At 35.9% G+C, this 26,803-nt stretch overlaps 1 protein-coding gene across 2 annotated transcripts in view; it reads right to left on the minus strand.

Moving 5' to 3' along the window:
* LOC136036472 (proteoglycan Cow-like) overlaps positions 1–26,803 on the minus strand; it is a 77,446-nt gene that overhangs the window by 30,369 nt on the left and 20,274 nt on the right. Inside the window, exons 4-5 of one of the 2 annotated variants that reach the window (XM_065718731.1) lie at positions 13,723–13,818; positions 6,532–6,680 (exon numbers count right to left, since the gene is read on the minus strand). In XM_065718731.1, coding sequence (XP_065574803.1) covers positions 6,532–6,680; positions 13,723–13,818 — 245 coding nt within the window. The remainder of the gene's footprint in view (positions 1–6,531; positions 6,681–13,722; positions 13,819–26,803) is intronic. The other variant, XM_065718732.1, reaches the window with a different exon arrangement.

Genomic DNA, 26,803 nt, shown 5'->3' on the forward strand with positions numbered 1-26,803 from the left:
AAACGAGTTCAGCAACTCTAGTGAATGAATTTATAAAATTCCCTCCACGACACTCGTTCCCTCACCATCCACCATAAGTACTTGCCATGTAATTAAAACACACTTTCTTGCGCCGCAGACAAATAAGTAAATGACAATACATAATTCCTCTATGGAAAAATTGAATTTTAAGTCTTTACTAGGTTGCAGAAATAAAGACCGAATTACGGCCCATAGTAAGTAAAAATTTAAAAACACATTTTGTTTTATCAAACGAGAAAAATTGCAACTGAAACCTAATTTAGGAATGGTAACTATGATTTCAATTAATCTTAAAGGTAAATGGTAATCTTAACTGTAATTTTAATAGTAAACGGTAATCTTGATGGTGAATGGTAATCTTAATGGTAAATAATAATATTGAGGAGAAACAGTAATCTTTATGGTAAATGGCAATCTTAATGGTAATATTTATTGTAAATGATAATCTTAGTGGTAAATGGCAATCTTAATGGTAATATTTATGGTAAATGGTAATCTTAATGATAAATAGTAATCTTGACGGGAAATGGTAATCTTTATGGTAGATGGTAATCTCAATGGTAATATTTATGGTAAATGATAATCTTCATGGTTAATGGTAATCTGTATGGTAAACGGTATTGCGAAAAAAATTTATGGGAATTTCAAAACATAGCCTGAAACCCTTCGACGGTGGTGTCAAATCGATATGGAAGCTGCATAATGGATAACGCCATTGTCAAAACCCATGCAGGAAAGTTGAAGCCCCCCACCTTGAAAAGCAAGAAAAAAAAGTCTGCATGGATACCACTGACGTGTCCTTTTTTAAATCTTTTTCTTATTCATTCCTTTAAAGAAAGATCAAATTTTTTCGTTCTATTTGTAAAATTTGCCTTTCGTCACAACCCAGTTAGCCTATAGATATAAAGCCACTATCCTACTAAATAGAATATGTTGAATTGAACACGCAAATGGTATGCAAATGGGTCTTAAACAAATTATTTGCCCAAAAACATAGGCTATTATACGTAAGGTTTCCAAAAAAGAATGGACAAATAATTTCTTCGCAAAACAGCAATTTCCCAAAGCAAAATTATGTTTTAAAAACAAATTTAAGTTATCCGTTAACTTGTGAAAACGGAAGTTCTATCTCACAAAATTAATATCTAACAAATTTCAGAAATGTACTAATTGAGCGGGAAATGATAAACATAACCACTTGGTTAAAAATTCAACGTAGTCTACAAAGCTAGCCTATATTTGTAGATATTTGTAGGTCATCAGTCAAGTTCTTTTGCTAAATGTAAAAAATATCTGCAGCCACAGATTCCCTGTCGTAGAAACTAGACATTCTGCTTTATGCACAACAGTATCTAGCAGTCAAAATTTCTGTATTCATTTGTATCATTTTCCATAAATGTATCAATGTATCACAAATGTATCAAATGTATCACAAATGTATCAATGTATCACAAATGTATCATTTGTATCAAGTATCAATGTATCTGTATTCATTTGTATCATTTGTATTCATAATTTCTGAGATACGACCTACGTTGATGCGGTAACCTATTGGCGTTAACCCTATCTACTAGGCTTTGAAACTGATTTTGTCCATTTTTTGCTAAAACTTAGTATGAGCACACTAGAATCTTTTCGTGTTTAACGAGCAACAAATGTATGTATATACTTACATTCATTTATTTATTTTATTTAAGGTATTATTAAAGGTATTATTCATTTATTTATTTATTTCTCGAAAACAGCACTATAATTTTTCTGAAGAATTGCAAACTTCCAGGTATTTCCAAAAACGATATGAAAAAACGATCAAGATAGGGTTAACATTTTATATGTTAGCCCTTAGGTAACATTATAATAGAGCTAACATTTAAGATAGGGCTAACATTTTAAGATACATTTAAGATAGGGCTTTAACATTTAAGATAGGGCTAACACTAAGATAGGGCTAACATTTTATATGTTAGCCCTTAAGATAGGGCCTTAATTTTGGAAAAAAATTCATATGAATGACTTCACAAATGCTTAGAATCAGAGGCGCCATTTGGGGGGGTCAGGGGTGGGCAAATGCCCACCCCAGATTTTTCAGGGGGGCCCAAGCTTCCACCACAAAGGGCCCTTTGCCGGCCATAATAATCCATTATGTCCAACATAATCCATTCTGTCCAATTGATTTGAAATTACTGCACGTCTATTACTTTCACCGACGTATTGTTTACTTAAATAAGAAAGTTTCTCACGGAGGAAGGCCAGCTTTTAATCACTTAAAATTGTTGATTATGATCTTTGATGTTATAATTATTCTTAGAGGTCAGTGTGGCTGAGTTCCACATAGGGTTACAGTACCCATGCAACACACGGGTGCTGAAAATGAGTTTTTACTTAGAATATTCGATCGATGTGCTGCCAAAAGTCGCATTTTTACTTACGTGAAAGTTGGGGGGGGGGCCCAAAATGGAGTTCATGCCCACCCCAAGATTTGGCCCAAATGGTGCCTCTGCTTAGAATAGTTACAATAGATTTTGCAGAAGATGAGCGTCTGTGCTAAATATTTGAAAAAGCAGACTAAAATTTAATTTGATTGTCGATGGTAAAAAATAATTTATTAGTACAAATATCCAAAAAGGTTTGATGAGTAATATTAAATGAAACTAAAATTATTTTACAACTTCCGGTATGATAAAATGATCTAGATAGGTCACGACTTTGGAAAGACTCGTTTAGGGCCTAATTCTAGAAAACAAACATATATGGCAATGACGTCACAAATGCTTGGAATAGTTATAATGAATTTATCTGAAGATGAGTGTCTGTTTATAGTATTAAATAATTTGTAGGTACAAATATGCAAAAAGGTTTGCCGAATAAAATAAAACGAAAATAAAGTTTTTTTGCAAAATAAATTGAAAAACATATCTTTTAAACATAGCGAAGCTCAGCCCCTGATACTAATTGGATTGCTGTAATTTTATAAAAAATTGTTTTTAAAACGTTAATTGTTAAACGTTAATTGTTTTGAAACATGCCGGTTTAAATTGTCAATAGTTTCAAAAAGAACGATTTAATTTATTAAAGAAATCTCATAACAGCGTTAGTAACAATTTCTAGTTAGCTCACGGATACGCAATTGTTAGCTGTTGGAATGATTACCGAACTACGCTACTTAATTCCAACTTTTGTTTGTCTAATGTACTACTGGACAACTTTATCGTAGGGGTGGGAAAGAGGGGTGTGGTAAGGTAACATGGATATAACCAGAAAAGAAAGAAAATTCCAAACTCCAACATATAACAAAACCTGAAGAATTTCTGCTGAATAACAGCAAAAATCAGAGGTTGGACTCCTCTGAATATAGAGACATCGGTTTTTTTAGGGGGACCATAAATCAATCAGATGTGTTTATCGAAAATACTTGCAAGAGGATGATGCCCTGAAAAGATCACCATATATCGTCCAATATAACTTTTTCGGTTACTATGGCAAAACTATTCAGAATTAATTTGCTGGCCTTGGCATAATTTATAGGGCTTGGATAAGAGACCCGAATAAATTACAGAAAACTAAAAACAGCCACCAAATTTCCCAGAAATCTTAGAAAAATCGTTTAGCTTCACGCGTGTCGTGTCAGAGATAGAGATGTTCAGCGCTAAAAATCAACAATTGGACAAATTATCATTTGAGCAACTTGGCCGCTTTGAGCCTCTGATGTCACCCGCTTTGATTGACAAGCTTGCCGAAAAAAAAACATAACATTTTATCTGTCTTTCCGATCAAATTCCACAATCAAACGATATTTTCTAGATAGCTATCGACGATAACCAGTCCCCTGGGAGAATTTGCTAATGGCCCTTTGTTTTGTGCGGGTCACCCAATGCTAAAGCTCACAAGATGATTATAAGGTACCACGTCCTCTTAATATTCAACTTGTTGCATAGCATTAACAGAATAAGTAAATGAACTGAAAGCTATAATTGACTTGACAAAGGAATTCAATGTAAAACAAGAGCTAAGAGCTCATATGGCACTTGTGACGAGGCAAGAAGAGCTAAGAGCCAAGAGTTCATATGGTATGAGCTCTAAAAAATTCTAAGAATCAATAGATTGATTTAAAAGGAAAATCAGAGGCTTAATGCCGGTCAGGATTTAAAACAAGAGCTCTGAGTCACGATGTCCTTCTAAATATCAAAATTCATTAAGATTCGATCACCCAATCGTAAGTTCTAAATACCTCATTTTTTCTAATTTTTCCGCTCCCTTTAGCCCCCCAGATGGTTGAATTTGGGAAAACGACTTTATCAAATCAATTTGTGCAGCTCCTTGACACGCCTAACAATTTTCATCGTCCTAGCACGTCCAGAAGCACCTAACTCGCCAAATCACTGAACCCCTCCCCCAACTCCCCCAAAGAGAGCGAATCCAGTACGGTTATGTCAATCACGTATCAAGGACATCTGCTTATTCTATCCACCAAGCTTCATCCCGATTCCTCCACTCGAAGCGTTTTCCAAGATTTCCCCCTCCAACTCCCCCCAATGTCAAAAGTCCTGGTCGGGATTTGAAATAAGAGCTCTGAGACATGAATTCCTTCTAAATATCAAATTTCATTAAGATCCGGTCACCCGTTCTTAAGTTAAAAATACCTCAATTTTTCCAAATTAACACCCCCCAGCTCCTCCAAAGAGAACGAATCCATCCCAATTATGTCAATCATGTATCTAGAACTTGTGCTTATTCTTCCCATCAACTTTCATCCCGATCTCTCCACTCTAAGCGTTTTCCAAGATTTCTGTTTCCCTCCTCCAACCCCCTCTGTCCCCGGATCCAATTCTAGTCGAAAATGGAGCGTCAGAGACATAAGATCTTTCTATACATATCAAGTTTCATTAAGATCCGATCAACTAATCGTAAGATAAAAATACCCCAATTTTCACGTTTTCCAAGAATTCCAGTTTCCCCCTCCAACTCCCCCCAATGTCACAGGATCTGGTCGGAATTTAAAATTAGAGCTTTAAAACACAAGATCCTTCTAAATATCAAATTTCATTAATATCTTGTGACCCGTTCGTAAGTTACAAATACCTCATTTTTCCGAATACCCCCCCCCCCCAAATCCAACAAAGAGAGCAGATCCGGTCCGGTTATGTAAGTCACGTATCTTAGACAGGTTTTTATTCTTCCCATCCAGTTTCATCCTGATCTCTCCTCTTTAAGTATTTTCTAAGATTTTAGGTTCTCCCTCCCAAACTCCCCCCAATGTCACCAGATCCGGTCGGGATTTAAAATAAGAGCTTTGAGACACGATATCCTTTTAAATATCAAATTTCATTGACATCCGATCACCCGTTCGTAAGTTAAAAATACTTCATTTTTTCTAATTTTTCATAATTAATCCCCCCCCCAACTACCCCAAAGAAAGCGGATCCGTTCCGGTTAGGTCAATCATGTATCTAGGACTTATGCTTATTTATCCCACAAAGTTTCATCCCGATCCCTTCACTCTAAGTGTTTTCAAGGATTTAAGGTTTCCCCTCCCAACTCCCCTAAATGTCACCAGATCCGGTCGGGATTTAAAATAATAGCTCTGAGACACGATATCCTTCCAAACATCAAATTTCATTAAGATCTGATCAACTGTTCGTAAGTTAAAAATAATTCATTTTTTCTATTCTTCCCGAATTAACCGGCCCCCACTCCCCCCCCCCCCCAGATGGTCAAATCGGGAAAACGACTATTTCTAATTTAATCTGGTCCAGTCCCTGATACGCCTGCCAAATTTCATCGCCCTAGCTTACCTGGAAGTGCCTAAAGTAGCAAAACCGGGACCGACAGAATTTGCGATTGCTATATGTCACTTGGTTAATACCAAGTGCCATAAAAAAGCAAAACAAAGAATCGCGTAACATTTATGACTTGAAATTTGACTCATCTAATGGCATCAATTTAGGGGGGACATGCCCCCCTTACTTTTTACATCCCCTAAATTTTTATAATTCCCTTTTTGGGATGTATTTTCATTGAAAATACTTGATTTTGGTGTTTCTATTGAGTTTTTATTAAAGAATAAACTCGGCCCCTCCCCTAGATTTGAAAATAAATTTAATCTTCTTCGAAATTTTCAAGAATTGGCACCACTCAATAGTGGCAAGAGATTTAGCAATCGCATTAATTAATTAATGGGTTTATTAAAGGGTTTACGCATTATTTAAAGCATTGATTAAAGGGTTTACGCATTATTAGTGCGTGAGTCTGGCATGCTTTATCTCGTCGGGGCTTTACGACAAAGAAATGACTGAAAAAGTACCTAATATTAGCAAACAAGTTATATTATAACGGTGGAAACACTCATTATATAGATATTTTTCTCATAAATAAAAACTTTCTTATATAAAAACTATATATTGAAAAAAATGTTATAAATAAAACTTTAATTATGCAATTAGGATGCCCCAGTAAAGCAAGTTATTTTAATAGTAAAATGATTACTACGTAAATTACCTTTCAAAATATTACCTTTACAAGGGCAAAATCCATGACAAGCCACAGCAATATGAGTGTCGTGTATACAGTTGTAGTAATCTAATCGACATTGTGAGCTGTATGTATTATTATCTGAGCCACATATGTAGTCTGGTTTGATGACAGGGCAAGGAGTGCAGTCCCTATAAAATAATCAAACTATATGACGGATTTGGACGATGACAGTTATGAGGCCAAAGTGAAACGTACTCATTTTTTTTTAAATAAAATAATCAAACTTTATAACGGATTTGGACGATGAAAATTATGGGGCCAAAGTGAAACGTACTCATTTTGTTTAAAACTTACAACCATTTATGAAAAAAAAACATAAAAAAAACTGGAGGCTCAGTAACCGGGGCTTGTATTGCTACTTCAAAAACAGATGTTTTTTTACATCAGTATATTTATCTTGTCACATTACCAAAAGCTAAGAAAAAAAAAGAAAATTCATACAGATGCAGGTAGGGTCGTATCTAGGAGGAGGGTATCTGATTTGAATCCCCTCCCCCTTCAAAATTTTATCGCGTTTTGTAAATATTTGTTGGTAAAGCTCCAACATGCAACAGTAGCCCCCCCCCCAAATAAAAATCCTGGATACAGCCCTGTCTGCAGGCAAAAGTGTCAGACTCACGGAAGACTTGGTTTTCAACCTCATCCCTAGCAGACAACGGTATCGATGAGAGGTATCACTATTGATGGCGTTTGTTCCCAGTCAAAACGATTCTACAACACTACAAACATATCCTTATATATGTTCAAACATATTCATATTTTTGAAACATATTCAAATTTTGTATTTATCTTGTCACATTACAAATTTTATATTTATCTTTTCAGTATATTTATCTTGTCACATTACCAAAAGCTAAGAAAAAAAAATTACTGCTCAAGAAAAAAAAATCATACAGCTGCAGGTAGGGTCGTATCTAGGAGGAGGGTATCTGATTTGAATCCCCTCCCCCTTCAAAATTTATATTCGACTCGTACCAAAAACAACGAAAATACATGTAAACAAATTTTTATCGCGTTTTGTAAATATTTATTGGTAAAACTCCAACATACAACAGTACCCCCCCCCCAAAAAAAAAAAAATAAATCCTGGATACAGCCCTGCCTGTAGGCAAAAATGTCAAACTCATGGAAGAAATATAATGGAATATAATGTCGCAGAAATTCTCACCAAATCCTCTCTCACCTTCTTTTGTATCGCGTGGAGGGTGGAGCGTTCGTATGGTTGGAGCGTTGCTATGATGGAAGAGGATCAACAAAGGAGCTTTAATGAACGCTTTTTAGCTAATTAAATAAAAAAAAACTAATTTTTTTAGCTGAAATTAAAAAGCGACATTAAAACTTAAAACGAACAGAAATTACTCCGTGTATGAAATGGGTTGTCCCCTCCGCAATCCCTCGCTCTTTACGCTAAAGCTTTTAATTGTTTTAAAAAGTAGAATTGTGGAAAAGAGTCAAACTTCAGCGTAAAGAGCGAGGGATTGCGGAGGGGACAACCCATTTCATATACGGAGTAATTTCTGTTCGTTTTAAGTTTTAATGTCGCTCCTTACTTTCAGCTAAAAAAATTAGTTTTTTTTTATTTAATTTCTGAACGTTTTTGAATTAATGCATGTTTGGTTTTGGCTCTCCGCACATAAATTATTAAAATGAAATTTGTATATTAATTCTTTTTTTGGCTAGATGGCTTTCTCTTAGTTTTGATCAGACGATTTTGAGAAATAAGGGGTGGAGAAGGAGGCCTAGTTGCCCTCCAATTTTTCGGTTACTTAAAAAGGCAACTAGAACTTTTAATTTTTAATGAACGTTTTTATTAGTAAAAAATACATGTAACTTAAGAATTAACTTACGTAACAAACTTTCTCAACCTTATATTTTTATTATGTATACGAGGGAGTTTGTACCCTCGTTAATACCTCGCTCTTTACACTAAATCGTAAGTTTTGTCCCAATTCTTTAAGAATGACCCCTGAATCAGAAAGGCCGTAGAATAAATAGTTGAAATTACTAAAAATACTTTAGCATAAAGAGCAAGGTATTTATCTCCTCCTAAATACCTCGCTCTTTATGCTAAAGTATTTTTAGAACCCCTCATATGCGTAATTATCTCTGTTCGTTTTAAGTTTCAATGCTACTTCTTCCTTTCATTTGAAAAAACGTTTTCATGTTTATTTTTCATTGTTTTCTTATAGTAATGCTAGAGAATCCTGCGCCCTTTTCATAGAATTTTTCTTCCCCCATGACAGATTCCTCCAAGGAAAGATCCTCCAACATAGTCCCCTCTCCTCAGCCCCACCCCCAAACAAAATAAAATCCCCCTGAAAACGTCTGTACACTTCCCAATAACCATCACTATATGTAAACACTGGTCAAAGTTTGTAACTTGCAGCTCCTCCCCCAGGGATTGTGGGGGAGTAAGTCATCCCCAAAGACATAGTTCTTATGGTTTTCGACTATGCTGAACAAAATGGCTATCTTTTTTTTGGTCACTTAAAAAGGGCACTAGAACTTTTCATTTCCGTTAGAATGAGCCCTCTTGCGACATTCTAGGACCTTTTGGTCGATACGATGACCCCTGGGGAAAAGAAAAGAAAACAAAAACAAACAAACAAATAAACACGCACCCGTGATTTGTCTTCTGGCAAAAAATGCAAAATTCCACATTTTTGTAGATAGGAGCTTGAAACTTCTATAGTAGGTTTCTCTGATACGCTGAATCTGATGGTGTCATTTTCGTTAAGATCCTACGATTTTTAGGGGAAGTTTCTCCCTATTTTCTTAAATAAGGCAAATTTTCTCAGGCTCGTAACTTATGATGGGTAAGATTAAACTTGATGAAACTTATATATTTAAAATCAGCATTAAAATGCGATTCTTTTGATGTAGCTATTGATATCAAAATTCAATTTTTTAGACTTTTGGTTACTATTGAGCCGGGTCGCTCCTTACTACAGTTCGTTACCACGAACTGTTTGATTGTAATTGTGTTGCGAGAGCAACACTTTGGTTTTGTCGTGTTTTTTTTCTAGCATCCCAATTTTAACTAATTCCAAAAAGTGGTACAGTTTTTACCGAAAGTGTGGACCTTATGCCGGATTGATGAATAAGACTTTGCATTATGGAAAGCTTCGTAGAACTCTTGCCTGGGGCAAAAAAAAGGATGGTTTTTGCTTGTCCTTGAGCCCGAGCCTATAGTGTGTGAAGTTACTTGGAGTTTTATAGCCTATATCAGAGAGGACTATCAGAAGTTATGCAATCAAGCTTTCGTTTCATCTAATCATGTTTCTGCTTTCGAGTGGAAAGCTCCGTTCTAGCACGCAAGCAGGCAGGCACCACTTTCAAATTGAAAATGGACTAAAATCTGTAATAGTTAAATATATGCGATTACCCGGCCCCACAGCCAATATATCTTCTTTGAGTGATAAATAGAAAAATTTACAGAAACAAAAAAGTGGGGACCGAAAGTGCTGCCATCTATTATTTCTACCCATTTCTGTTCGTTATTTCAGCTGAGTTTATCATCCGGTTTTTCGGACTTGGGATTGCGGTAGAGAAATGGTAGCAGATGTGCCTCTTAAACTTTAAAAGTTCTCTCATTGCTAAGGAAATTAGAGGTTATCCTTTGCTCCTTTCTAAGTGATGACGTTAGAAACTTGGCCTACGGCAAAAAAGTCGACTTTTGAACTAAGACAGACAGATTTATTTTTTCGACGGCAGTCGATAGCTCTTGATGAGCTGATCAAAGTATATTGCATCAATTTCTTGGTAAAAAAAAATTCCTTCATGAGATATACCAGTTTGAAAGTTCAAAGGGGTTGACACCCTGAAACCAAAAATGGTCGATATCAATTGCAAGACATAAAGGGGAGTTTTAAGCAACAGTTGGCTGTTAGTCCATAATCATCTTCGGAAATTAGGGGTTCGCAACTTTTGCTAGTTGGTGTGTACCTATTTGTTTCCGGTGTATTTGATGGTAATACCAATTTGGTTCCGGTGGTAAGACATGTAAGGGACTTGTAAGTAATGATCGGCTGTTAGGCTACAATCATCTTCAGCGATGAGGGGTTTGCAACTTTTGCTAGTTGCAATGAGGGGTTTACAACTTTTGCGACTTGGTGTCCCTAGTATTTATTGTAAGATCCTTACAGATTGACAACTTCAGCGTTTAATCAAAGCGAGGAAACAAAACCAAAGTGTTCCTCTCGCAACACTTTACTCGGCGGAGCCGAACAAAGGTTGCCGCAACACCTCACGTTGCCCATGCACCGTAGATCTAGTTTCTGTTCGTTTTGGGTTCCATTTATTAATTGATAGTGATTTATGGTAGCTTAAACTTAACAAATTAATTAACTTTATCTTTCTCATATTTGGTCTAATGTCGCTCTTTACTTTACGGTGAAAGACTTGAAAATTAGTAATGAGAAAAGGCACCCAGCTCTTCCCTAGGCAGAGTTAATAGGTCTATGGTTCTTACCTTCTGGTTTGTTCATATTTATCTTAATTCACACTTTATCTTGAAATAAAAATTTCCCCTCATTAACACTACTGAATATTCAACAGATTATTGATAATCAGCAAGAACATGAATGACAGATTATGGTTTTTGGTGATTATCCAACAGATTATTCTATGAGTCACCATTTCTCATTATTAGCCCAAGTTCTGAGTTCTGACAGAACATGGCACATTTTTTCATGCGAAAATGACTAAGCGACAATAATTTCGGCTGATGTGTCTCATCGACAGGGAGATTCTCAAAATTTTCTGAGAGTCACGCACTTTTTTTTCTTAGAGGAAGCGGCATATCTTAAAAACAATCCATAGCAACAAGGTAAATTATCAACAACTAAAATGATTTTAGAACAAATCATAAGAATCTTGATATTTAAGGGAGAAGGATAAAGAACGTGCCTAAAGCTCTAATTTTGTTCAAGTATGGAATGTGCCGCGAACACAACTTAGTTGTCATTACTTTTAAATAATATTTTGTCATCTGGGGAAACGGGAAACAAACCGAATATTTGGCAACATAAAGATACTCTTTTCATGGAGTGAGAGCAAATCTGGCGACACAAGTAAAGTTTAACTCGGATCAGAAACAAGCCAAAAGACGGTAGTTTCACACGTATTTCCGAAAAAAAAGGAAAAAAAGAACCGTGGTACAAATTTCCAGAAACGTAGAAGAGAGAGAGCTTTTGGAATTTTTTAGAAGATGCAAAACAAAATATTTTTATTCTTATATTTATTTATATTTATTTATATATTCATATACATATTTATAGTTATATATTTAAATTATATATATTATATTTTTTTTTGTTTCTTTCGATATGTTGACAGAAAATAGAAAAAGAAAAAGTTTCAAGAAGCAATCGAGGAGGCAATTCCCCCCGCCTCAAAACGGCGCTCCTGAAACGTATATTTGACAACTAAAACTGATCCATATATACGCAAATTATAGAACTGAAAGGAAAAATAAATTCATTATCTATCCTTGCTTGATGATCAATTTTTTAATCATCAAGCCTCGGGAAAGAAAGCAATCGACCGAATTATTACTCTACATTTATGTCCATGATTACAGACAGGGGAAAAGAAACGTCCCTAAGAAGAATGGGGATATTTATTTAGTTTCAGACGCCACTAGGGAAAAAACTCCAATATATATATGTGATAATTTATTTATCTCATTTTAAAATTTTCATTAGTATTGAGTATAGTCAACTGTATTATTATTTTAATTATATTTCCATGCTTACACACAGAGGGGGAAAAATTCCCAAGAAGAATGGGCACAATTATTCAGTATCAGACGCTGCTAGGGAAAAATCTCTAAGATATAGAAGTGAAAATATGCATATTTCATTAACAAGTTTTCATTTCTGTTGCATTGTCATGCATGATGAATCAATCTATAAATTTCAGTCGCTCAGTCAATACAAAACAAAGGAATCTAATTCATCAATACGAATACAAAAACAAAGGAATCAAACAAAAACAAATTAAGCAACGAAAAGGAACATTTATTTTCCCCAAAGCAAGCTTGTAGGGGGTGACTATAGTTGAACTACAGTCAACTTCCAGCGTTTAACCCTTCGTAGTCAGACCTACTTTAATCGTTTTACCCTCGAAATACAGTTGACTTTTGGCATCTCCTTCATCTGAGTAGAGCAAGGGCGTGGTCACTCAAGGATGTCGAAAATTCCACTTAAGGATTATAGAACTTTTTTTGGGTTCCTCTGAAAATTTTGTCTGAAAAGTATGTTACTGGTAACGAATCAAACTTCCGATCTTCGGACCTTGTCAAAGCTGTGGTTGACATAACTGTAGTCTAGTCAAGCACTGAAGTTTAGGGCCTGTTTAACCTTTTGAAGTTTAGGGTCCGTTTAACCTTTTGAAGTTTAATCTTTCGCAATCACTGCTACTCTAATGGTTTTAACCTAGAATTCTCGACAAAACTGGTCTCCGGGTATTTTAAAAAGACTCTTTTTAAGATCCTCTGAAAATTTTGCCTGAAAAGTGTCTTACTGATAACGAGTCAAACTCCTGGATGTTCAGACCTTGTCGGAGCTATGGTTGACATAACTATAGTCTAGTCAAACACTGAAGTTTAGGGCCTGTTTAACCTTTTTGAAGTTTAGTCTTTCGTAACCACTGTTACTCTAATCGCTTTAACCTAGAATTCTCGACAAAAGTGGTCTTTGAGTATTTTAAAAAACTCTATTTAAGTTACTCTGAAAATTTCGCCTGACAATTGTCTTACTGACAACGAATCAAACTTCCGATGTTAAAACCTTGTCAGAAATATGGTTGTCTTGACAGTAGTCTAGTCAAGGTAGTACCTACTCTTCCAGTACCTACACGTAGCGCAAACTTTCGATGGTATAACCTACTCACAACTATGGTTGGCTTGACTATGGTAAAATCAACTACAGTCAACACACACTGTTCAAAGTCCAAACGCTTAAGGTGATCAAACTTAATAGTAGGTGAGAACCGACTCTAACTTCAAAGCCCATCTGGGATTCAACGATGTTCCAGCCATTTTACCATGACAAATGTAAAGATAATGTGGCGAAGACCTGAGGCGTTAGACTAAATTATATGGGCTTGGTATCAGGTTAAATGAGACGAATCCATCTTAGCCTATAGAATAAATAGCGAAAATCTTACTTCAATTCAGCCCATGTAGGCTCACCCGACAATAGGAATTTTGAATTGTGGTGTTTTTTCTTAATAGGGGACTTTGACTTTGGAACAATGACATCCCTAAAAAGAAAACATTTTAGATAGAAAATTGAATAAAACACCTCATCTTATAAACCTTAGTTTTTCTATGGGCCTGTTACTAAATAACGTTTACTTAACGTTTTTGATTCTTTCAGTCAAAAGGTTGAGTGCCCTTGAACAGGGAGCATTGAAAACTGATAAGAGAGCAAACTCCGGCACTTTAGAATAGAATTAGTGCCGCAAATCTAGTAACTACCACAAATGTTCACTAGCGTTATGAGGGTCAAAAGGCTAATTTTATATGATTTGCAGGGCCCAGCTCAGAGGTATTAATTTGCAAAAATCAGCGGGAAGGGGGCCAAATTGTTTTCCCATCTAGAGTGGGGAACATATTTTTTTACCAGTGAAAATACCTAAAAAGGAACAAAACTTAAGTTTTTAAATTACCAAAAGTTTATAACTATTAGACATTTGAAATTGTGCACCCTTAAAATTTCTTCGCCAGGTCAAGTGCCTCTCTTCCCCTCCCCTAAAACAGCCTCTGAAAAGGAGATATTTTTTAGAGGCTTAATTAATTTTTTTTTCATTTTTCAAGGAGGTATTAATTTGGTTACATGGGGAAATAGCGGTTACTGCACGTATTTGATTCTTTCAGTCACAAGGTCGAGTGCCCTTGAAAAGAGAGCATTGAAAACTGATAAGAGAGCAAACTCCGGCACTTTAAAATAGAGTTTGTGCCGCAAATCTAGTAACTACCGCAAATGTTCACTAGCGTTATGAGGGTCAAAAGGCTAATTTTATATGATTTACAGGGCCCACCTCAGTGGTATTAATTTGCAAAAATCAGCGGGAAGGGGGCCAAATTTTTTTTCAATCAAGAGTGGGGAACATATTTTTTTACCAGTGAAAATACCTAAAAAGGAACAAAACTTAAGTTTTTAAATCACCAAACGTTTATAACTATTAGATATTTGAAATTTTGCACCCTTAAAATTTCTGCGCCAGGTCAAGTGCCTCTCTGCCCCTCCCCTAAAACAGCCTCTGAAAAGGAGATTTTTTTAGAGGCTTAATTATTTTCTTTTTATTTTTCAAGGAGGTATTAATTTGGTTACATGGGGAAATAGCGGTTACTGTACGTGTTTGATTCTTTCAGTCACAAGGTCGGGTGCCCTTGAAAAGAAAGCATTGAAAACTGATAAGAGAGCAAACTCTAGCACTTTAAAATAGAGTCAGCTTAAAGTACAAATTACCAGCACCAATGAGAAGATACCGCCACCCGGCAGAACTAGGAAAATTCTAAACAAGCTAAATTATAGTTCATCAAAAACTACATTTCAATTAAAGGTACAAGTTCATTTAGGTACATCCTGAAACTTTGAAGAAATAAAAGGATTCTTATATTGAATCGATTTTTTTGTAATACTAGCTCACCGGTCGCGCGTTGGTATGATCTTAAAAGAAATAAAATTCAAGGAAAATTCCCCACAGATAACTCCACCTCCAAGGTATATTCCCCTTGGGGAAGATTCCCTTGAAAAATCCCCTCCATGTATTAAGTACCATTCCATTTTTAAATTAAAAGTATTCCAAAAAATCGCTCAGGAAATTTCCATGCAGACAATTCTCCTACCAGAAAATACCCCCCCCCCCTCCCCCTGTGTAACATTCCTCTTTGAGTTTTCATATTAAAATGGAAATTGAACGAAGACTATCCCTCTAGTGACTGTTTTAAGCAATAAAAGGTTCATAACACTCATAACACTTCTTAAATACTTCATGCCATCTTCAGTGCTGAATACACTTCACACTTGAACACACTTCAGTGTTTATAAAACATTCATAAAACATTTCTTCATTTCCGCGACAAGCAACCCAAACTATTAGTGATTTTTCACAGTTGAATAACAGCTGAGTTAGGGCTGATGATTTTTTATGATATTTGTGTCTTTGATTTTTTTTTCCGAAAAACATCATTGCCTTCGAAGGTCGCCTCCATGGTTTTTGTCCTCGCGGTAGCCCTCCGAAGCGCTGGATGGAGAACTTCCCCGACTAAAACCTCCCTGGTCTTCTCAGAATGGTACAAGCAGTATACATTCGCTCGTGAGGAGAGAGGCCCCGAGACGACCACCACGGCCGGATGGGACTTAAGTAAAAGTAAGTAAGTCAAAGATTTCTCTTTTTTGTTGTGTCTTTTGATTATTTTTTCCACTTTTATTGATTATTATTATTATTAATTGCCAAACGTAAGACTGTTATAGAAAAAAGCACAATAGTAGTTCGGCTTCTATAAATTGAGACTAATTAGTTATTACGCCATATTTTAAAGAAGGATAAACGACAAAGGAAAGATTAAAAGTTCTCCAAAGAAATGTCAAACCTATTCAAAAGTTTCTAGAACAAATAATCCATATTGAAAAAGTTTCTTAGAATGTGGATCGTTTATCAGAGTTTTTTATTTCGTAGGGATTCTTTTCTTATTTGCTAGCTTTCACATGCTGGAGTTTCCAGGATATGACTTACTATAGCTAAATAGATTGCAAGACCAGTAAAAGAATGTAAAACCTAAAAAAAAATGAAAAGAAAACAATCTTCCCGAAAGTAAAGAGCAAAGCTAAGACAAAAAAAAACATTCTTTGCATAGTATACAAGATATATCAACAACCCAGCTCAAATATACTAACCTGTGATATTTCCTTATCTTTGTAGAATTCTAAAAACTAGCGCTTTACTGAAAACACAAAATCAACATAAATAAATAATACACTGTACCCACATCGCTCTAATTAGGCAGTGCTATTGCGCTGCCTATGATTAAATCTGAAAAAAAAAAACTTTCAACTGAAAGTATGGAGGAACCTTAAAACTTAAAAAGAAAATAAATTATTCCTTGTATGAGAGAGGCTTCCCCCTCCTCAAAATCCAACTCTTAATGTGGCTGTTTTTAGTTCTCTTAAAAAAAAATTCTGGTTCTAATTAGATGGCTCTTGTGTTTTAGGAGTCACTAAGGTACAACTTTAGCACAAAGAACCGAGTATTGAGGGGGGACATCCTCACATTTAATTTCTGAACTTTTTTAAAATAATACCGGGAAATCCAAACCCCTTTCCATGGATTACCTCCCCCCAAAAAACACACACACACACACACAAACGCTTAAGTTAGCCCCCTCCCCCCGCGGGAAACTATCTGAGGAGAATTCAATCCTCGCTGCAAATTCCCCCCAAAAAATTTCTTGCGGACAGTTCCACCTAACAAATTCTTGTCAGTATACATTCATTTAATTTTTTTTTTTTTCATGTTTGATAGTTTTTAAGTCATGCCAGAAATCGCTCCGATGCGATTTTTTTTCTAAGAAACTCTCCTTTCCGTCCCCCCAATGGGAAGTTTCTCAAGCGGAAAATTTTAACGGCTGAATCCCCAAAAAAATTCTAACCCCTCTGACAATGCCCTCGGAACATCTCCATATGTAAAATTAAGTCACCAAAGAAATAGTAAGACAAATGAAACGGATTTCGACTATTGATTTTTAGTATATTTCTCTCATGTAAAATTTAATACATTCTGGATACTAGCAATCAACATGAATAATATATTTTGTTGCTGCAAATGTTTGAATCAAATCTCCATTTTTTAGTGTTTCGGTTTTGTTCCTATTGACAAGGGTCGCTCCTCAAATAAAAATTCTTTGCTACGAACTGTTTGATCCAAGACTCTCTCTTAAATGTGAGGGAGGCTATTACTTCCTCTTTCAAACCTGATTTTTTACATTCAAGTTTAATGTTCATATAGCAATGCTTCGAGAACCATAATAATCCCTGAAAGTGTAATTCTTCTAACACTGATTAAGAGGGGATCTGTTACGTCAAAAACGAGCGATAAGGTGATCACTTCTTAGGTGATCGATAAAGTAAACATACGGAAAATTTAATCTGTTCAGGCTCATGCAGGGAAGGGATCTCTGGGCCAGTGTCCGTCCCGAAATCTTGAGGTTTACAAAACTGTCCACAAGATACCCCCTTTGACAGAAAAATTCGAATTCTTTTCCGTGATAATGCACAAACTCCTCAAATGAAAATTCTTTGCTACGAACTGTTTGATCCAAGACTCTCTCTTAAATGTGAGGGAGGCTATTACTTCCTCTTTCAAACCTGATTTTTTACATTCAAGTTTAATGTTCATATAGCAATACTTCGAGAACCATAATAATCCCTGAAAGTGTAATTCTTCTAACACCGATTAAGAGGGGGATCTGTTGCGATGGGGTGATCATTTCTTTTGGTTTTAAAATCCAGATATAAAAAAATGTAGCAATACCACCAAAGGAAGAGGATAAAGGCAAGGGGGTAATAAACTCCGGGAAACCAAAATACATGAAAAATGTATATAAATAAGAAAATGAGAGATATTTTAACTTGACAAAACAAAGCTCCTGGTAGCATTGTCTCAAATTTCCTGGTAGCACTTGGGATCTGCTTCCCCTACTTCTGCACCTTTTGTGCCAGCAGACATTTGAATACAATCTTTTATATTACATAGATTTTGTCTCTTGTTGAGGATAGGCTCAGTCCGAAGATATTCCCAGGAGTTAAGAGATTAGAAATTAATTTTTTCCATGCACTTCCCGCTTAACCTACTTCTACGTCTAAATGGTGACTTGCGGAGTCTTACAAAAACTGGGGAATACAAATGCGTTTTTTGAGGCTTCAGACACACTCCCCCACCTATACAAACATCCACCTGCCCTCCTCCGTAATAGCTAATGCACGAGTATACATCACTCTATATTATTTACCAAACCTCAAATGAGTTCAACCTATCTAAATGAAGCTTTGAAATAAATGACTAAATTAAGTGTTAATTTTGTATGGACTACATGAATCTTTAGGAACTAATACGTCATCGCGGGGCGGGGCTATACCGTCACTGAAACTAGAAAGCTCAATATTGCATTTTTGAAAACTTTTAAATCGACTGGTTATCTCAAAATTTTCAGTCGATTGCTCCTTGGCTTTTTTTGGGGCAAGTTTGTTGTTATGTGCCCCAAAGGAGGGCACTATTCTAATTTTTATCCAAACAAGCCTTTTCCAAATTTTCTGGGGACCACTGCATGAAAAAATAAAAAAAATAAAAAACGCAACAAAAATAAACACGCATCCTTGATCAGGCTTTGGAATAATGCATTTGTGTAGACAGGGGTTTGAAATCTCTATAATAAGGTTTTCTGATATGCTGAATTTCATGGTGTAAGTTTCATTAAAATCACTCCCCCTTAGAGGTATTTTGCTTTTTTTCTAAATCATGTGTATTTCATAAGGTCGTACCTTATGGTGAGTTACTCTAACTTGATAAAATTTAAATATTTAGAATCACCATAAAAAGACAATTCTTTTGATGTACATCGTAATCAAAGCTCCTTTTTCAGGTTTGTTGGAAACTAATCATTTTTTTATGGGGGAGGGCAGGAAAGGGGTCTGTGTAGTGTATAGGTCAATTTTTGGGGATTTTGTGTGTTTTCTTTGTTGGGGGGGGGGTTGAAAATTGTGTTATTTGTTTAAATGAGAGAGATTGATTTGAAGTTTGAGTTGATTATGGTTATGTTGTGAGTTGTAATGGAATATACATTATTACTTGTTACTGCCGTACGTCTACAAAACTGTAAAGTTTTTCTTGACGCAACAGCATTTAGGAGAAGATGTGTTTTGGGTTTTGTATGTGAAGAAAATAAAATAATAAAAAGAAAATATTAGCACCCTTAAATTTACTTTGCGGGCTTTTTCTTACACATCTCTACTCGCTTCGGTTGTCAGTCCTCGTAAATGGCATCCACTTCACCCAGGTACACCTATGTCATTATCTCAACGACCCTCACACGTCACTATTCTAAGTAAACTTTTAAATTTTGCTTTAAAACTATTCCTCTCCGTTTACTTTAAAGAAGATTAGCCCCTCAAAATCAAAGTAAATTTAAATAATGGGATTCGATTTCGGATATCTGATTTCTCTTAGATGCAGAAAATGTTCCTCCAGACAATGAATCTTGGAACTAGGTTGGCAATTTCTAAAGGTATCAAATATTTATAGAGCCTCTTTTGGGAACATTCCCCACTCATGAAAAAGTTAATGATTTATGCAAAATGTAAAAGCAAAAAGAAGCAGTTTAAAGGCCATGATGTATTCTAAGGGCGTCTCCTCTTAATAGGAAAATATATACAGCAGGATCAATAGTCTCAGTAACAATACAATGCATCTTACTCAAGAAAATAATACAAATATGGGTACATATGCATTAAAGCAACCCCTCTCAAGAAGTTTGCTCTGTAAACTGGTTTGACTCTCTGCAATCGGTTATGATTAGCATTGTCTCGATGAGAACAAGAGCTAAGAGCTCATATGGCACTTGTGACGAGGCAAAAAGAGCTAAGAGACAAGAGATCATATGGTATGAGCTCTAACAAAATTCTATGAATCAATAGACTGATTTAAAAGGAAAATAAGATGCTTAATGCCAGTCAGGATATAAAATAAAAGCTCTGAGTCACGATGTCCTTCTAAATATCAAAATTCATTAAGATCCGATCACCCACTCGTATGTTATAAATACCTATTTTTTCTAATTTTTCCTCTCCCTTTAGCCCCCTCACATGGTCAAATCTGGGAAAACGACTTTATCAAGTCAATTGTGCAGCTCCCTGACACGCCTACCAATTTTCATCGTCCTTGCACGTCCAGAAGCACCAAACTCGCCAAAAAACTGAACCCCTCCCCCCAACTCCCCCAAAGAGAGCAAATCCAGTACGGTTCCGTCAATCACGTATCAAGGACATTTGCTTATTCTATCCACCAAGCTTCATCCCGATTCCTCCACTCAAAGTGTTTTCCTAGATTTACCCCTCCAACTCCCCCCAATGTCGAAAGATCTGGTCGGGATTTAAAATAAGAGCTCTGAGATATGATTTCCTTCTAATTATCAAATTTCATTAAGATCCGATCATCTATTCGTAAGATAAAAATACCCCAATTTTCACATTTTCCAAGAATTCTGGTTTCCCCCTCCAATCCCCCCAATGTCATAGGATCTGGTCAAAATTTAAAATTAGAGCTTTAAAGCACAGGATCCTTCTAAATATCAAATTTCATTAAGATCTGGTCACCCTTTCGTAAGTTACAAACACATCAATTTTCCTAATCCCCCCCCCCAACTCCACCAAAGAGAGCAGATCCGGTCCGGTTATGTCAGTCACGTATCTTAGACAGGTTTTTATTCTTCCCATCCAGTTTCATCCTGATCTCACCGCTTTAAGTATTTTCTAAGATTTCCGGTTCCCCCCCCCCAACTGCCCCCCCCCCAAAAAAAAAATTACGCTGGATCCGGTTGAGATTTAAAATAACAGATCTGAGTTATGAGGTCCTTCTAAATATGAAGTTTCATGAAGATCCGATCACTCCTTCGTAAGTTAAAAATTCGTCATTTTTTCTAATTTTTCAGAATACCCCCCCCCCAATAGAGCGGATCCGTTCCAATTATGTCAATCACGTATCTAAGACTTCTGCTTATTTTTCCCACCAAGTCTCATCCCGATTCCTCCAATCTAAGCGTTTTCCATCATTTTAGGTTCCCCCACCCAAAACTTACCCCAATGTCACCAGATCTTGTTGGGACTCAAAATAAGAGCTTTTAGACACGATATCCTTCTAAATATCAAATTTCATTGAGATCCGATCACCCGTTCGTAAGTTAAAAATACCTCATTTTTCTAATTTTTCAGAATTAACCAAGTGTTTCCCCTCTAAGCGTTTTCCAAAATTTTAGGTTTCCCCCTCCCAATTCCCCCCCCCCCCAATATCACCAGATCCGGTCGGGATTTAAAATAACAGCTCTGAGACACGATATCCTTCCCAACATCAAATTTCATTAGGATCTGATCAACCGTTCGTAAGTTAAAAATACTTCAATTTTTCTATTTTTTCCGAATTAACGGGTCCCCATCCCCCCCCAGATCGTCAAATCGGGAAAACGACTATTTCTAATTTAATCTGGTCCGGTCCCTGATACGCCTGCCAAAATTAATCGTCCTAGCTTACCTGGGAGTGCCTAAAGTAGCAAAACCGGGACCGACAGAATTTGCGATTGCTATATGTCACTTGGTTAATACCAAGTGCCATAAAAACGACGATGCTAGTATATTTTAATTAAATATTTAATATATAGAGGTGGTTAGGGTAAGTTAGGTAAGGTTAGGTATTTAATATATTACATTCTGGATAACCTTCTTTCTATAATTTTCTTCTGTAATTTCCAGGATTTTGTTACTAAAGTATTATATTTTCATCATACTTAGGTATATTTCATTAGGATTAACCTAACTTCACCTCTTGAGTGGGGTCACTATAAAACACAAGTATCCCGTACATCTGAGGGTACCCAAAAAGTACCCAAATATGGAAAAGATAGCGAAAATATAGATGGAAACCATGGAACAATGCAAATATAGATGAAGTCATCTTCTTTTGGACAAAATATGTCCTTCTCCAACAATAAAACAACAACATCCGAGTTAATAAGTCCAGAAATTGGGCGGAAAATATTCTGAAATAGAAATTACTTAAAGAGAGCTTTAGTTCTCTTGGGAATTTCTCTTGGATATTTTTCATGTGAAAAGAGGAGATAAGTTTGCGGAGTGAACAAAATCCATATAATAAGTGCTTTAAGAGCTACGCGGTTCTCCTAAAGTGTTTTCTCTGAATACGGGAGCAGGTTAGATGGAAGTATGAATCAATTAATCGATTATAGCAAATTTTCTTCATTTGGGAAGCGTCTGAGATAATTATTGTTGTGTCAAACCAGGGCTTAACGACACCAAAATACTATTTTGATTCCCATGCTTTTGCAATTAAACAGCGGTATTGGAGCCACGAAGGCTATAATAAAAAACAAACAAAAAACAATAAAATCTACATTTCCGAGGTTAATTTGGTCTGGGCATAACGGAACGTCAATTTAAGCAAAATTACGTTGCGAAGGCACCCATTCAAAGTTACATTCAAAAACTTACAAATCTTAAGCAGTCAAAATTAGCAAAAAAAAAAACGATGAGCCAAATTACAAAGATGACTATGTACATTTTTAGAAAGGAAGTTTTTTGTTCATTCGAAGGAATAAAACATCAGCCGTAATTCTTTTGGATGCCCGGAAAGCATATGACAACATATTCAATTATATGCTGCTCGCAAAATTTGTTCTTTAGGTACCAAGAAAGTGTGCCAAATTGGTTGTAATCTTAACTCCATGGTTGATTCACGTCTTTTTATTTAGGCAGAAGCAGGGGCAGAGGTTTTCAGGCAGAGGTACATTTTGGAACTCTGAAGGACATCCTTGGTCCTTAGCTCTAGCTTACTATAGCTAATGACTTGCTAGCCTAAGGCTTGCTTGCTTTATGCTTAGGGCCAAATCCAGGAATTTTTCTGCAATGTTTGGTATGTAAGGAAAATGTTTTGGACAGTTGCTATGTATGGTATTTAAAAACTAGACAAAATTTATTTCCTTTTACTAGGTACTAAATAAGGATATTTTGGTAAGAACTGCCTGATTTTTAATAAGTAAATTTCAACCAATGATCTCCTACCTGTAATACTTGAGAAAAACTATAATTGGTTATCCTCCTTGTTAATTGGTCCTTTTCCTACCAAAAAATTGGAACTATGCAAAAAAGAAATTCCTGATCTAGAAATTAAATTTGAAAATCTTAAGGTTGAACCTGCGCATAAGCATTGAATGAAGCTTAAAAAAGATTTGGTAAAAGAACTGCTCAAGAATCGTTCCAACTTCGAGCTTTTCCAGACTATATATTGTACAGGGGGTTGAATCTTAGCAAAGATCTTACGCAAGGCTCTCTGTCAAAAAATGCATGTCTCTCTTTTTCTGAATATGTTTCAAAATTTCCATTTTTAGATTAATCAAAATTCTGAAAATTAAATAATAATTATTTAATTTTAATTAAATCAAAATTTTTAATTTAATTAATGAAAATTAATTAAATCAAAATTTTCAGTCGATTGCTCCTTGGCTTTTTTTGGGGCAAGTTTGTTGTTATGTGCCCCAAAAGAGGGCACTATTCTAATTTTTATCCAAACAAGCCTTTTCCAAATTTTCTGGGACCACTGCAATGAAAAAATAAAAATAAATAAAAAACGCAACAAAAAATAAACACGCATCCTTGATCAGGCTTTGGAATAATGCATTTGTGTAGACAGGGGTTTGAAATCTCTATAATAAGGTTTTCTGATACGCTGAATTTCATGGTGGAATTTTCATGAAAATCACTCCCCCTTAGAGGTATTTTGCTTTTTTTCTAAATCATGTGTATTTCCTAAGATCGTACCTTATGGTGAGTTACTCTAACTTGATAAAATTTAAATATTTAGAATCACCATAAAAAGACAATTCTTTTGATGTACATCGTAATCAAAGCCCCTTTTTCAGGTTTGTTGGAAACTAATCATTTTTTTAGGGAGAGGGCAGGAAAGGGGTCTGTGTAGTGTGGTATAGGTCAATTTTTGGGGATTTTGTGTGTTTTCTTTGTTGGGTGGGAGTGGGGTTGAAAACTGTGTTATTTCTTTAAATGAGAGAGATTGATTTGAAGTTTGAGTTGATTATGGTTATGTTGTGATTAGTAATGGAATATACATTATTACTTGTTACTGCCGTATGTCTACAAAACTGTAAAGTTTTTCTTGACGCAACAGCATTTAGGAGAAGATGTGTTTTTGGTTTTGTATGTGAAGAAAATAAAATAATAAAAAGAAAATATTAGCACCCTTAAACTTACTTTGCGGACTTTTTCTTACACATCTCTACTCGCTTCGGTTGTCAGTCCTCGTAAATGGCAGTCCAGTTGTCAGTCCTCGTAAATGGCATCCACTTCACCCAGGTACACCTATGTCATTATCTCAACGACCCTCACACGTCACTGTTCTAAGTAAACTTTTAAATTTTGCTTTAAAACTATCCCTCTCCGTTTACTTTAAAGAAGATTAGCCCCTCAAAATCAAAGTAAATTTAAATAATGGGATTCGATTTCGGATATCTGATTTCTCTTAGATGCAGAAAATGTTCCTCCAGACAATGAATCTTGGAACTAGGTTGGCAATTTCTAAAGGTATCAAATATTTATAGAGCCTCTTTTGGGAACATTCCCCACTCATGAAAAAGTTAATGACTTATGCAAAATGTAAAAGCAAAAAGAAGCAGTTTAAAGGCCATGATGTATTCTAAGGGCGTCTCCTCTTAATAGGAAAATATATACAGCAGGATCAATAGTCTCAGTGACAATACAATGCATCTTACTCAAGAAAATAATACAAATATGGGTACATATGCATTAAAGCAACCCCTCTCAAGAAGTTTGCTCTGTAAACTGGTTTGACTCTCTGCAATCGGTTATGATTAGCATTGTCTCGATGAGAACAAGAGCTAAGAGCTCATATAGCACTTGTGACGAGGCAAAAAGAGCTAAGAGACAAGAGATCATATGGTATAAGCTCTAACAAAATTCTATGAATCAATAGACTGATTTAAAAGGAAAATAAGATGCTTAATGCCGGTCAGGATATAAAATAAAAGCTATGAGTCACGATGTCCTTCTAAATATCAAAATTCATTAAGATCCGATCACCCACTCGTATGTTATAAATACCTATTTTTTTCTAATTTCTCCTCTCCCTTTAGCCCCCCCAGATGGTTGAATCTGGGAAAACGACTTTATCAAGTCAATTTGTGCAGCTCCCTGACACGCCTACCAATTTTCATCGTCCTTGCACGTCCAGAAGCACCAAACTCGCCAAATAACTGAACCCCTTCCCCCAACTTCCCCAAAGAGAGCGAATCCAGTACGGTTCCGTCAATCACGTATCAAGGACATTTGCTTATTCTATCCACCAAGCTTCATCCCGATTCCTCCACTCAAAGTGTTTTCATAGATTTACCCCTCCAACACCCCCCAATGTCAAAAGATCTGGTCGGGATTTGAAATAAGAGCTCTGAGACATGAATTCCTTCTAATTATCAAATTTCATTAAGATCCGAACATCTATTCGTAAGATAAAAATACCCCAATTTTCACATTTTCCAAGAATTCTGGTTTCCCCCTCCAATCCCCCCAATGTCACAGGATCTGGTCAAAATTTAAAATTAGAGCTTTAAAGCACAAGATCCTTCTAAATATCAAATTTCATTAAGATCTGGTCATCCTTTCGTAAGTTACAAATACATCAATTTTCCAAATTCCCCCCCCCCCAACTCCAACCAAAGAGAGCAGATCCGGTCCGGTTATGTCAGTCACACATCTTAGACAGGTTTTATTCTTCCCATCCAGTTTCATCCTGATCTCACCGCTTTAAGTATTTTCTAAGATTTCCGGTTTCCCCCCAACTGCCCCCCCCCCCAAATTACGCTGGATCCGGTTGAGATTTAAAATAAGATATCTGAGTTACGAGGTCCTTCTAAATATGAAGTTTCATGAAGATCCGATCACTCCTTCGTAAGTTAAAAATACGTCATTTTTTTCTAATTTTTCAGAATAACCCCCCCCCCCCCAATAGAGCGGATCCGTTCTAATTATGTAAATCACGTATCTAAGACTTCTGCTTATTTTACCCACCAAGTTTCATCCCGATTCCTCCAATCTAAGCGTTTTCCATCATTTTAGGTTCCCCCATGCAAAACTTACCCCAATGTCACCAGATCTTGTTGGGACTTAAAATAAGAGCTTTGAGACACGATATCCTTCTAAATATCAAATTTCATTGAGATCCAATCACCCGTTCGTAAGTTAAAAATACCTCATTTTTCTAATTTTTCAGAATTAACTAAGTGTTTCCACTCTAAGTGTTTTCCAAGATTTTAGGTTTCCCCCTCCCAACTCCCCCCCAATATCACCAGATCCAGTCGGGATTTAAAATAACAGCTCTGAGACACGATATCCTTCCCAACATCAAATTTCATTAAGATCTGATCAACCGTTCGTAA

Source organism: Artemia franciscana, chromosome 15 (genome assembly GCF_032884065.1).
Source record: "Artemia franciscana chromosome 15, ASM3288406v1, whole genome shotgun sequence".
Classification (NCBI taxonomy): Eukaryota; Metazoa; Arthropoda; class Branchiopoda; order Anostraca; family Artemiidae; genus Artemia; species Artemia franciscana.